Below are 12,354 nucleotides of genomic sequence, written 5' to 3'. Positions count from 1 at the left end.
TGGGTCTTTTTGGGTCTTTTGGTCACAGCAACAAAAAAAGTTGACTGAAACATTTGGTGTGCCTATATAAGCCTTTTAAAATTTGCTAATGACTGATCATCTTACATCTTACATGCATGAACATTTTACATTAATAGGACATGCTTTTCTATGTGACTTGAATAAAGGATGTCATTAGCCCTTTAAAAAAAGATAGCATATGTGAGTGTATGTGCTGATGTGCAACGTAGAGATGGCTAAACAGAGAAGAGAAGGAAAAAGCGAATCTGGAGAGAGGGATGTAGGTGTTCTCGGTGCTATTCTTTTGAGATAATTCAAAAACTAAAAACTTCCAATGAAAACAAAAACAAATAATGGCCAGAAGCACACAAGAAAAGAATAGATAAATAAAATAACAGCGCATAGTCCAGGACAGGAGCACTCGTGTATATATTGGGTGTGTGGTGTGTGTGCATGCATGTTGCTTAGAGCCTCACAAAATTGCTCAGGCTGGCCTTGAACTTTCGATCCTTCCACCTCAGCCTCCTGAACTGTTGGGATTACAGGCGTGCACCACTGTGCCTGGTTTATAATTGTATTTTGCCTTCATCTTAGAACACTATTTTTTTTTAATTTGTGGGTAGGTTATATCAATTATAAATTTTGATTCAAGGGTGGTAAGGAGCACATAAACAAATATTTATATTATAAAAAAGGAAGTCAGTAGGTCTGAGAAGTTGGGCTTAAAGGGTCTCCACCAGCCTTGACATTGAGGGCTTGAGGGTCTGTCCAGTTTCAATGCTGAGAGCTGTAAATTCACCTTGAAACAGGCTTTGTGATCTAGCGTCTGTCTCACACTGGATTGGCCGGTCCTTGGGGTGGGAGAGCACCTGCCCCACCCTGGCTGAAGCAGGGGAGGCCACCATTGTCTTCTCCCTCACCAGGTGTTCTGTCCCCAGAGGCACTCAACAGAAAGGCCCTGGCCCTGTCCAGGCAGAGCTCAGGGTCAGGGCACAGCCTTGAGTTGAAAAGCAGAAGTTCCAGGTGAATCCAGGTGTTTCGCCACTGGAACTGGGAGTGTGGGAAGCCCTGCCTGGAGTGTGGTTTCCAGAAGCCCCACCACCTCTGGGCAGAATGTTAATCAGTAACAGCCCCCAGGGGATCACACTTTGGAATAGCAAATATTTACTGAAGGCTTTGGCTACAACTTCCCTGGCACCAGGGGCCCTTCATGGGTATGAGGCAGTGACCACAGAGAGACCTTCAGAGTCCAACCCGAGGGGAGAGAAGGAGAGATGCCCTTGTCAGCTCTGGGTGGGCTCCAATGTGAGGGGTCAGTGGCCAAGCAGTGCAGAGTCCTCACCCTAGACTCCACAGGGACTGTGAATCCAGGCTGGGGCTGGGGAAGGGGTGGGCTCCCCTGCAGGAAGGGGGCCGGGAGTGGTGTGAGTCTCGGCCTTTCATGGGCCCTGACTAACGGCCCAGGGGCAGAGTTGGGAGTGGAGGTCACTGCAGCTCTAGGCAACTGCCCCAGGCTGAGTGGCAGGTGCCAGGGGTCTCCTACCATCAGATGCTATCTGGGAAGGTGTGTCCTCACTGAGCTTGCCGGCTCCTAGTCCAAGGAGTGGCCCAGCACATAGGTCCTCACCATTTGGCTGAGGAACAGAGGCCTGAGATGACAGGGGGGACGGTTCCATTAGCAGGTGCAGGAGCCACCTGCTGTCAAGGACTCTCACCCCACAGGAGAAGGGGGAGCTTCAGGAGCAGTATGGTGACACTTAGCATTTGGAAGGGGTGACATCTATCTGGTAAGCTGGCTTAGCTTTCTGATAACCACGAGAGAGCTGACCAAATTCAAGAGTGTCCTGCCGAGGGCTTAACCTACAAAGTAGAGCTGAATATTGTCACATGGCTGTCTTAGTCGGGACTGGCTCTAACAAAATATCATGGGCTGGGGGCCTGAGCCATATTTGTCTCAGTCCTGGAGGCTCAGAGCCCAAGATCAGGGTGCTAGCACGGTTGGACTGTGGCAAGGACCCTCTCCCTGGTTTGCAGATGCTCACCTTTCATGCTGTGTCCTTCGTGGGGAGAGGAGGTTCTCGGCTCTTGTCCTCTTATCATGAGGACACTAATCCCAACACAGGACCTCATCTCAACCTAGTCACCTCCCAAGGCCCCACTTCCTCACACCATCGTTGTGTGGGTGAGGGCTTGAACTTATGAATTTCGAAGGGGCACAAATATTCAGTTCATAACCACAGTGAAGGCCTGGAATGGGGGGATTGGTGCACGGAAGGAGGGACTTACCCAACAGTGACAGTGACGGTGTGACCTGCAATCCTGGGCTTGCCACTGGGGATTGGAGAGGACTTCTGAAGCATGACCCTGGGAAAACACGGCTGAAGACTTCACTGAGTGTGAGCGCCGCTCAGGCCGCAGCAGGGGGCCCTGATTCCGTGATGCTGTCAGCAGGGCGAGGGACAGCAGGAGGAATCCCAGGGCTGGACGTGGCTTGGCTCCAGGTGCGGCAGCCTGGGAGGTTTGCCTCGGCATTCCCCCTTGACACAGGGACCCTGGGCCAGAGCCAGGGCCTCCCTGAAGGGAACTGCCGAGAGGCCTGTGAGACCCCACACCACTGGCCTGGACGTCCTGCCCCACCAGGCCCTCCTGGACCCAGAACAGAGCAAGGGTGAGGGAGAGGGGTCTCTTGGTGGCCTGTGCAGCCAGGCCTGGTGTATGGCCAAACTCCAGGAACCAGAACATGTGGTAACAGACAAGGGCACAGCCCAGGAGCCATCCTGTGTGCCAAGGTACACGGAGGGACCTGGGAGAGGTGGTAGTAGGGGACAGGTACCAGACTGGGGCAGCAAAGCCAGCACACCCCAGGCTGCTGTGGGAGAGATGGGATTAAGCCCAGGCCAGTGCTGAAAGCCCCAGCTGTGCCAGCTCCTGCCATCCTGGGAGTCCAGCTAGAGGAGCAGGGAAGACCCGCGGGCACTGTGCAGGGCGGGGGCAGGCGCAGGAGGATGTGCGTCAAAAACCAGCGTGGCAGGCTTTCTCTTTTCCTTGCCCGATGGCCTCTCAGACCCTCCAAATCCCCAGCCAAATGTGTCACATCCCAAGGGCCCGTGGCCCAGCGTACATTGGCTGCCTTATGGCTGAGCAATCGAAGGCCATGCCTGAAGCCATTCTGTAAAGGGTTTGTGAGGCCCCTGATGGCACCTGGCCCTGCTCTGATACTGGCACTTGTCCCCGGAGAAGGGGAGGAAAGAGAAAGAAGAGGGAAAAGGAGTTGGAGAATGGGAGCTGGCCGAGGGCCCCGCAGGGGAGGGGAGCGGGAGGGGTTCTGCGCTGACATTTTGCTCCCTCCATGGAGAATGGGTGCCACGCTGGCTGCTCCAGGACTCCCCGGGGCAGGACTCCCTGAGCCAGAGTTGAGCCCCTGTGGGATCCTCCCAGAGGAGGCAGGGATGCTGGAGGGATGGTCACCCCTCACTCAGGGCATGTTACTTGGGGCATTAAAGCAATCCCTGCCCCTTTCCTATGCAGGGAGTCTTCTGTGGAAGGGAAGCAGTCCTTGGCCTCCACAGATGACCACATGAGGTGGCCCCAAGCCCCCTGCTCTCTGTCCTCCTGGCGGAGATGAGGCTGGTGCCTGGCCTGGCCCTTAGTCCTGGGTCACCAGAAGCCCAGGCAGGGATGGACACTCTGGAGCCTCAGCCTCCTCAGAACCAGACTTGGGTGGCAGGAGTGCAGGCTCCTACTGGTGGGGAGGATGAGCTGGGGACAGAGGGGGCCTAGCTGATGACCAGCCAGTAGCTGTCTGGTGAGATTTCAAACTTTGGGCTCAACCTCCTGTGAAAGATGCCCATGAGGGATAGGGCAATTCGGTCTACTCCCCTTGGCCATGGTAGGCCTGATGCTGGGGTCAGAGGGCAGAGAGCCAGGTGGAAAGCAGCTTCCACCTGCAGGCCCTGAGCCACACCACGCCCCTGCTCCTGCCTCCCTCTTTAAGCTGATCAGAGAGACCCTCTCCACTGGAGCTGGGCCTTGCCCAGGGGAGTTTTGCTTTCATCCACAAGGATTTTGATTGCAAAGAGACCTTCCCCAATTCACCCAAGAGGTCCCTTGATAAAGCATATGCCTGTGAATTTTCACAGTGCCCTCAGGCCCAGGGGCTCATGAATATTACACAAAGAGCCTCAGAGGGAAGTTCCCCAGCTATTTGATGAGACTAATATCAAACCAAATTGATTCTTGTGGATCACATCTTGTTCTGAGGGACTTGGATCATGTTCTGCTCTCCCAAGCCAAAGCGCCCGTAGCTGTCCGTTGCTCCCCTGTCCTGCTCCCCTGTCCTGCTCAGAGAGTGGCTCTTGCTGGAGGAGCTCCTGTGAACCTGCTCTCTGGCTGCACAGCCAGCTGGAGCAGTGACAGATGGTGCCAGACAGGTCTAGGCGCTCCCTGGTCTTCCACTTCTTACTGTGTTCCTAGCACCTCTACCCAGTGCCCGAGAAATTTAGGGTTGTATTTTCTCTTTGTCCTTCTCTGCTTTTGTGACCTGGAGTGACAAAACCTCTGTCCTCCAATTTTGATAATAGAAAAACAAGGACACTCCTACCTGCTCTGATGTCACGAGGGTACATGAGATAATGAGTGTGAGTGCCCAGCTGTGCTTGGCACAGGCGAGGCACTACATATACATGGGCTTTTAGAAATCTTTGTCTCCCTGGCTGCGGACGCATAGGGCAGAGCAGGAGCTGAAAGCAGAGCCCGAGAGGCGAACCTGCTCAGTCCACATAAATGCCCAGGCCAGGCACAACAAGGATCTCCTGACACCCTGATCCCAGGTTCTCTGGGGGCATCGGACAGGGTATGGACGCACGGGAATAAAGAGCCAGCCCAGGAGATGAGTGAAGCCCCAGGAGGGGAAGCCACTTTGCAGCCAGCCAGGCCACGACCCAGGACAGGCTCGGGTACAGAGGGTTGTGCAGAGGGGAGCTGGGGCTTCCCCTGTACTGGGAGTGCGTGGGCTAGAAATACTGTCACTTTATGGGGGTGCTGCACAGATGGTGGCCAGGGCCATGCAAAGGCCCCAAGTCTTCTCCAGACTTAAGCTAACCAGGGACTGAGAGTGAGTTTTGTCCAGGTCCAGAAAGAAGGGGAACAGGGACCAGGAGACATTCCCTTGCTTCTGTGTGTGACTCCAGCTGGGCTTGTGGGTAGAGGGCATTTTGCCCAAAAGAGCTGAGGCCTCTGGGTAATCCATTGGCCTGCTTGAGCTGTGGCCCTGGCAAACTTCATGAGGGAAGACGGCTCCTTGCTAGACGGAAGGCAGCAGAGCCCCCCCTCTGTGAGAACCTTGCTTGGGCAGAGGCTGCTTTCTGCACGCACTCTCTTCGTTCAGGGAAGCGGCTGGCCACATGTGGCCCACCTTCACCAAAGCTGACACTTTCCACCTGGACAAGTCCAAGGCAGTCAAGGTGCCGGTGATATACAGGGCAGGCAAGTCTGCCTCCGCCTTTGATAAGAAGGTTCACTGCCATGTCCTCCCACTGCCCTACTGAGGAAACGCCACCATGCTGGTGGTCCTCATGGGGAACACAGGTGACCACCTGGCCCTGGAAGGTGGTCTGACCACAGAGCTGGTGGAGACATGGCTCAGGGACAGGTAACATGCACAATCTCAGCCTATCTATCCTTGTGACGCTCACCACGGTTTCATCCCAGGCACCGTGGCTCCGGCCGTCTGCCCCTTGAGCTCTGAGCTCCCAAGGGCAGGGGCAGCTGTCTCCTTCTTTCCCACTCTCCCCCAGCATTGATCGATGGATGGCAGGCCTGGCTCATCCAGCCAGTTACTCAGCAAGTACTTACAGGGCTCCTCCTACCGTGATCCCTGCTCAGTGCTAGGGATGCAGCAGGAAGGAAAAGAGGCCAAGTCCCTGGCCCAGGAGCTTATTTTCCAGGGCAGGGAGATGACCAGGAGCATCAGCAGGGGAGAGGGGCTCAGGAAAGGCCCAAGGAATTAGCAGGCCGACATCTGAGCTAAAGGGTGAGTTGTGGGCTATCTTGATGGAGAAGCGCATCAGGGCACAATGTTCTGGGATGGGAGCGTGCCCACTCGGCTGAGGAGCAGCAGGGAGCCTGGCCACCTCACCAAGCAAGCCCCAGAAAAGACTTGGGCTTTGTCTGAGGAGACGGAAGGGCCCTGGGGGGTCTGGGCAGGGGTGCGATGGCCTGCGTGGTGAAGACACCAGGAGGATGAGCATGAAAGCGGGAGACCCGTTCAAGGTTAGGTCAAACCCCGATGGATGCTGCTGCTTGGATGGTGGGGTTGACAGTGGTGGTGACAAGGAGCGGTTGGATTCTGGATCTACCTAAGGAAGCAAGAGTTGGCAAAATCTGTGAGTGGACTGGATGGGAATGAGAGAAAGGAAGAGACCTGCCAGTCAAAGGTGATTGTAGCTTTTAGCCTTCGCGACTAGAAGGATCAACCCACCCTTTAGTGAAATGGGGGGAAAATGTGGGAAGCATACATCTAGGGTGGATTGTTCCGCCAATCTCTCTTCAGCAGAGCCCTGTCCCCTTCCTCTGGATGCTCTAGGAGCCACCTAGCCCTGATGTGGACTGGCTTGCAAAGTCACGAGTCTGTTGAATCCTCAAAGAGCCCACGGAATCCCACCCACTTCAGGGTGAAGGAAACCCTGACTTTGCAAGGTCCCGCCACCCACCTGCCTTGGACAGTTCCTCTAGAAAACCCCTCTGGTGCCAGTCTCGTGTTGTGACTGAGATTTATTTCATCCCTTCCTTGAGAAGCAGCCCGATCCACAAATGGCTATTTAAAATATACATACATATATATATATATATATATATATATATATATATAATATACACACACACACACACACACCTGTAGCTTCTCCCTAACTCCTATTTTTTGGGCCCGACTTTTAGGTCTAAACTGCTAAGAACAGGTTTAGTCAATCCACAGAATGCCCTCAGCCAACTGGTTTCTCAGGGGAGGTGCTCTTGGTTCAGAGGACAATCAGAACCACCTGTGGTCCAGAGCAGTTCTGTGCCTTGTTGGGGACTGGGTGGCCTTCCGGGCCTGTGTTCACTGAGGACAGCAGAAGCCCCCTCTGCCCTCCCCTATCCCCATGATCCTTATGACAAAGAAAATGCCCCCACACATCTCCATGTGGCGGCCACATCTCGTCACCTTCTTCCTTGGCTGTGGAGTTGGCTCATATTTTCTCATACAATTGTAACTTTCAACTCCAAGAGGGAGGACAAATTGAATCCACCTTAGCAGGACTCAGTAGAAAACTCTGGCCTGCAATCAGGCCTTAGAGTGCCAGGGAAGGCAAGACAATTAGACAATTCTGCTGGAAACACAAGGAAAATTGAAGACACATGCTATTTTACAAGGACGGCATCTCCATGAAGCTTAAACTGTAAACTATTAAAAACCCTGTGTTTGCTCTTGGGAGTAAACTTTCACCCCAGAAAATAGAGAATTCCTAGGAATTATTAGGTTGATAAAATAATTATAAAGACACATCATTCATATTCCATTAGGTTCCTGGACAAAAGACTTTCATAAACAGGCAGAGTATACGCAGAGTTTAGGAAGGTTTCAAGGACCTCGGGCTTGCCCCAGGGAGTGCCCCAGAACAGGACCAGGCACTGGGGAGCTCCCACCAGAGACTCACCACACCCTGTCCCCACCCTGCCACAGGGAAAGTCAAAGGATGTAGGAGACCCAGGCAGCTCAAAGCCTTCCACGGGCACTGGTTCAACACAAGAATCAATAGCACAGAATATGGGCTCCACAAATAATAGATACGTATGCATAAATGTGCCAGTCAGGATCCCTGGCTCCAATCACAGAACTTATTTTACATATTACACAATCACACTGGGTTCCTGAGGTCTCCTGGAAAAACCCCTCTTAGGTTTCTAAGGGAGCCCCTGGTATATCCCCAGACTGTGACTCCTGACATAGATGGGCCCTGTACCACTGAATCCCAGGAGCATGGCCAAGTGGGTAGGACCACCATCAAGAATTTTAAGGGCTCAATTCATTCCCTCTCTCCACTGCCACATGAATGGTCTTCCACACTATTCCCTTTTCTAGGTTTTTTCAATCAGTGATTGAAGTTGATGAGAAAGGAACTGAGGTGGTGGCAGGAACCCTGACAGAAATCACTGTATTTCCTGCCTCCGGTCACCAAAGTGCCCCGGCCATTCCATTTGAGGGTCTACAAGGAAACCGCGAGGGTGCTCCTATTTCTGCAGGGTGGTGAATCCAATCTCCTGTGACCCACAACCGGCATGAGCTCTCAGTGTGACAGCAGGTGCTCAATCAGGCATCTGAACCCACTTGGGACATCAGCACTGTATGGCACAGTGTGTGTCCCCTCTGTCCTCAGCTTTTTCAGGCTGTTCTCAGATGAACACAAGGATTAAATTGATAACATTTTAAGATGTTGCTGCAATTTGTCCAGTGTTTTCAACCTGTGCTGGGTTGGAGAGCCGGGGCTATCTACCTTTCTCTGTTGCTCACACACTGAACTTTAAGAACAGTCGTTACAGTCACAACACTATTTTGAGATAAAGCCTTAGGGGAAACACATGTACATAATCTCCTTGAGCCCTGTTTCTCTCTGGACTTCTTTCTGGTACAAATAAGTCCAGCACAACACCTTCATTTCACAAAGAAACAGGGATCCACAAACAGGGTCACATTGTCACTTTCATGGGCACCAGGCATTTTTGCCTTCATGGGCCCCTTGATAAGAAAGGGGGAAAAAATAAGAATATGTGTGTGTGTGCGTGTGTGTGTGTGTGTGTGTGTGTGTGTACATATATCTCCCCACACTTATTCATACATACATATTAAAATTATACTTTATAACTGCATTGGTATGAAGATGAACATATTCTGGATTATATTTACCATTCTATCAAAGCATTTATCTTGCTTATTGCTAGAAGTAAAGCATCTTTGTGGGCCCTTTCAGCATGGGGGCCTTTGGCCCAGTGCCTCTGCACCTAGTGAATAAGCCACACCTGTATCTCTGGAAGGGAAAGATCTGTCCCAGGCCACTGTGCAGCAATGGCGAGCCAGAAGCCCCCTCTCCTGCATCCCATCACAAGCCTTTCTACTCCTCCTTCCCTCTACCTAAAGCATCTGAGGGGATCCTGCTAAATAGTCAGGGCGTGCTCAAATCAAAGTTTTCCTCTAAATAAAAAATAAAACAGAAAATATCCCTGTAGCTTCCTCCAGCAGTCATCTTCTGACATAGAAACAAGGAACTAGGAATGACCGCAGAGCTAACTAATTTTGGAATGTCAACTGTGTTGACAAATGCCTAATTAATTTCTATCTGTTGCTACATAATGTTGAAACATACCTAAAATTACTGGTTAGTTCTTTCAATTATTAATATAAATCAGAGTAAAGCTGAATAGGTGATAATATTAAGAGGCATTTTAAGGACTGACTTCATCATTCTCAAATGTGAACATTAATTCATTCCTGGAGTCCAAGTCCTGACATTCCTTTAGGACCAGGAAATTCCAGGGCCTAGGAAGAAAGACAAAGAAAGATGGCTAACTCTAAGAGCCACTCCTAAGCGACTTGTTTATGTTCAGTTAGGTTTATTTGTGTCGAAATATGATCTGGAAAAATAGCAGAGATTTCAGGAAAATTTCTCACTTTTAAGAGATGAAAATGAGAAAAGGTCTTTGAGAACATAATGCTCTGAAATAAACAGGGCTGAGCCAGTACAGGAAGGGTCACTGTCGAGGGCCACAGGAGGAGAGAGTGCTTTCTTTACACCTGGTGATGGGATCTACCTAGTAAGTTATTAAACATAACTTTTATAAGAATATTGGTCTTGTTTCTGGTGTCCGTGGAGATCTGTGTGGATATTCATAACTATTGACATTTTTTATTGTGTGTACAATCTGTGCTTTTAAGTATTAATGTGACAAAATTTCAAAAACTTTAGAAGTTATCATGTTAATGAAAAAAAAATTTCCAAAAGTAATTGTGATTGACTGATTGACTGTTTTTGTTTATTTGGTACCAGGGATTGAACCCAGGGGCTCTTAACAATTGAGACACATCCCCAGCCCCATCCCAACTTTTTTTTTTAAATTTTGAGACAGTGTCTTGCTAAGTTGCTTAGGGCCTCGCTAAGTTGTTGAAGCTGAATTTGAACTCACAATCCTCCTGCCTCAGCTTCCCAAGCCACTGGGATTACAGGTCTGTGCCACCACACCCTGCATGATTGACTGTTATAACTCAGAATTTAATGCCTAGGAGTAAGACTGCAATTAATTTCTCTACATTCTTAAACTTTACAAGTAGTGATGATTTTTCTCTTCACTTTCCCCTTTTCCCACATCCATGATGGGGAAAAAAAGCTAATAACTCACCTAAATTATTTTTTAACAAGTAAATTGAAATTATCCATTTTATTTAAAGTGACCGAGTCAAGGTGACTGAATTGCAGTACTGGGAAAAGCAATGCAGCCTTGATATGTACCATTATGACCACAAAGTCTCTAGATCATAAATGTTCAATCCACATTATTGATGATAGTAGGAGACATAATTAAAATAGTTAAATGAAATCCACAAAAACCATACTGAATTCCTTTAATTAGTGTTGTCAAATTTCTCACACTTACTGGAAATATGCTGATAAAATGAACAGTTAAACAGTTCTGTTTTATCCTCTGATGCAGGACATAACACATCACTAAACATGGACAAAAAGAGGCTTTGTGGAAGGAAAGGAAACAAATGGCACGAAAAAGACTCACACTGAATGACTGTCCCCTGAGTAATTTACAGTTGACATGGATGTGCTTCTATTATTCATTACTTGAAAATGAACTGTCTTGCTCTTTAATGATAGAATAAAAATTGCAGGAAAGTATTCAAAACTTTTTTCACAAACACAGGTACCTCATTAACCTATGTTTTATTTTGAGTCAATTCATTATCCATTTCACATTATAAAAAGTAACCACACACGCATATGCATTCACAAATTAGATCATCTTTATCATACATCAATATATTTTAAAAAACAAATATTTTCTAATATAATATAGTTATATGCTGATTGCATTTGAAATAGAGAAGCTGACAATAGCTTCATACAGTATATCTCAAGAACTGACGTTTTAAACTTAAGAACTGTACACGTTCCACAGGCAACTCTGATGGAAATAATAGGACAAATAAATGCTGTTGACAAAGCTTAAGCATGATAGCTTGGAATAACAGCTGATTCAAACCAGATTCATCATTTTAAATTAAGTAAGGACTAATACAATCTAAAAAGTAAACAAAGTATATATAAAAGAAATTCTAGGAAATAAAGGAAATCATCAATCTATTATTTTAAAGGTATCTGTAACTCAAAGTTATCAGAAGTCTTTATAGAATTTTCAATGCCAAATTGAAATTTGGGGATGTCCTGGAATCATGGAACTAATAAAACTATGGACAGCTGTTCAGTTTGTCCTTTCATCTTGGCTTGGAGAGCCGTAAGAGGGTGCAGTAACTTCCTTAATTCCCAAGCTCCTGTCCCTGTGATGACCCAGCAAGGGCAAGGTCCGATGACTTGCACTGTCTTATCCTATCTGAACACTACCCTCTAGGGCAATGGGAGAGCTGGGTTCCTGCACAAAGAAAGGCAGGCTTGTCTCATCGCAGCAGTCACTAACGCACACGCCTAGTTATTTTTCATTACATTGCACTATTACATTGGAATTCTATAACCACATTATTATTATTATTTAAGAAATATCTATTAATTATACCTCCTAGGGATCTAATTCCAAATATGGTAAGTTTAACATCAGCTGCCATTCTGTGTTTTTTCCCATTCATTAAAAACAGAAACAAAAACAAACAAACAAAAAACACCTTAAAGAGGTCCCAGCCACTGCTTCCGCTTTTGCCCACTGTTCATGTCACCTCTAGCGGTCTCTGTCTGCCTCCTTCATTACGCAGTTGATTTAAGGGTTGGATTTTCTAGATTTCCTGAAGGAAAGAAGGAGGGAAGGAGGGAAGGAAGGAATGGAGACAGGGAGAGGAGAAAAGAAAACACGAAAAAATTTATCCATATAATGCTTACTAAGTAAATAAAGAAAAGCTACTTTGGATAAACCTAATATATGAGAACCTGATTAAGGGAAAAGATAAAACACACCTTAAAAATTACTCAGAACTACCTTTAATGACCAAAAAACCAAGTATGCACTTAACATAGCATTCAATTTAGTTCATACAAGTTTTGCTTCTTTTTAAATTTCATATAACCACAGTGGAAATTACACAGAACTAAA

At 48.2% G+C, this 12,354-nt stretch overlaps 2 protein-coding genes across 2 annotated transcripts in view; one reads left to right on the top strand and one right to left on the bottom strand.

The window, feature by feature from the left end:
• Positions 1-2,252: 2,252 nt before the first annotated feature.
• SERPINA10 (serpin family A member 10) lies at positions 2,253-8,320 on the top strand (the record flags this gene model as incomplete). Its single annotated transcript, XM_081292935.1, is given in 10 exon segments — positions 2,253-2,668; positions 3,594-3,720; positions 3,912-3,981; positions 3,984-4,014; positions 4,016-4,102; positions 5,387-5,543; positions 5,547-5,650; positions 8,120-8,191; positions 8,193-8,276; positions 8,278-8,320. Coding segments are annotated over 10 exon segments (1,191 nt in total).
• Positions 8,321-10,982: 2,662 nt separating this feature from the next.
• The window catches only part of PPP4R4 (protein phosphatase 4 regulatory subunit 4), a 109,182-nt gene continuing 107,810 nt past the window's right edge, over positions 10,983-12,354 (bottom strand). Inside the window, exon 25 of the mRNA XM_081292951.1 lies at positions 10,983-12,049. Within this exon, the coding sequence (XP_081149077.1) occupies positions 12,025-12,049 (25 nt within the window). The 3' untranslated portion in view covers positions 10,983-12,024. The remainder of the gene's footprint in view (positions 12,050-12,354) is intronic.

This window comes from Spermophilus citellus (genome assembly GCF_964194105.1).
Source record: "Spermophilus citellus genome assembly, chromosome: 4".
NCBI lineage: Eukaryota > Metazoa > Chordata > Mammalia > Rodentia > Sciuridae > Spermophilus > Spermophilus citellus.
This window is presented reverse-complemented; position numbering and strand designations above follow the sequence as displayed.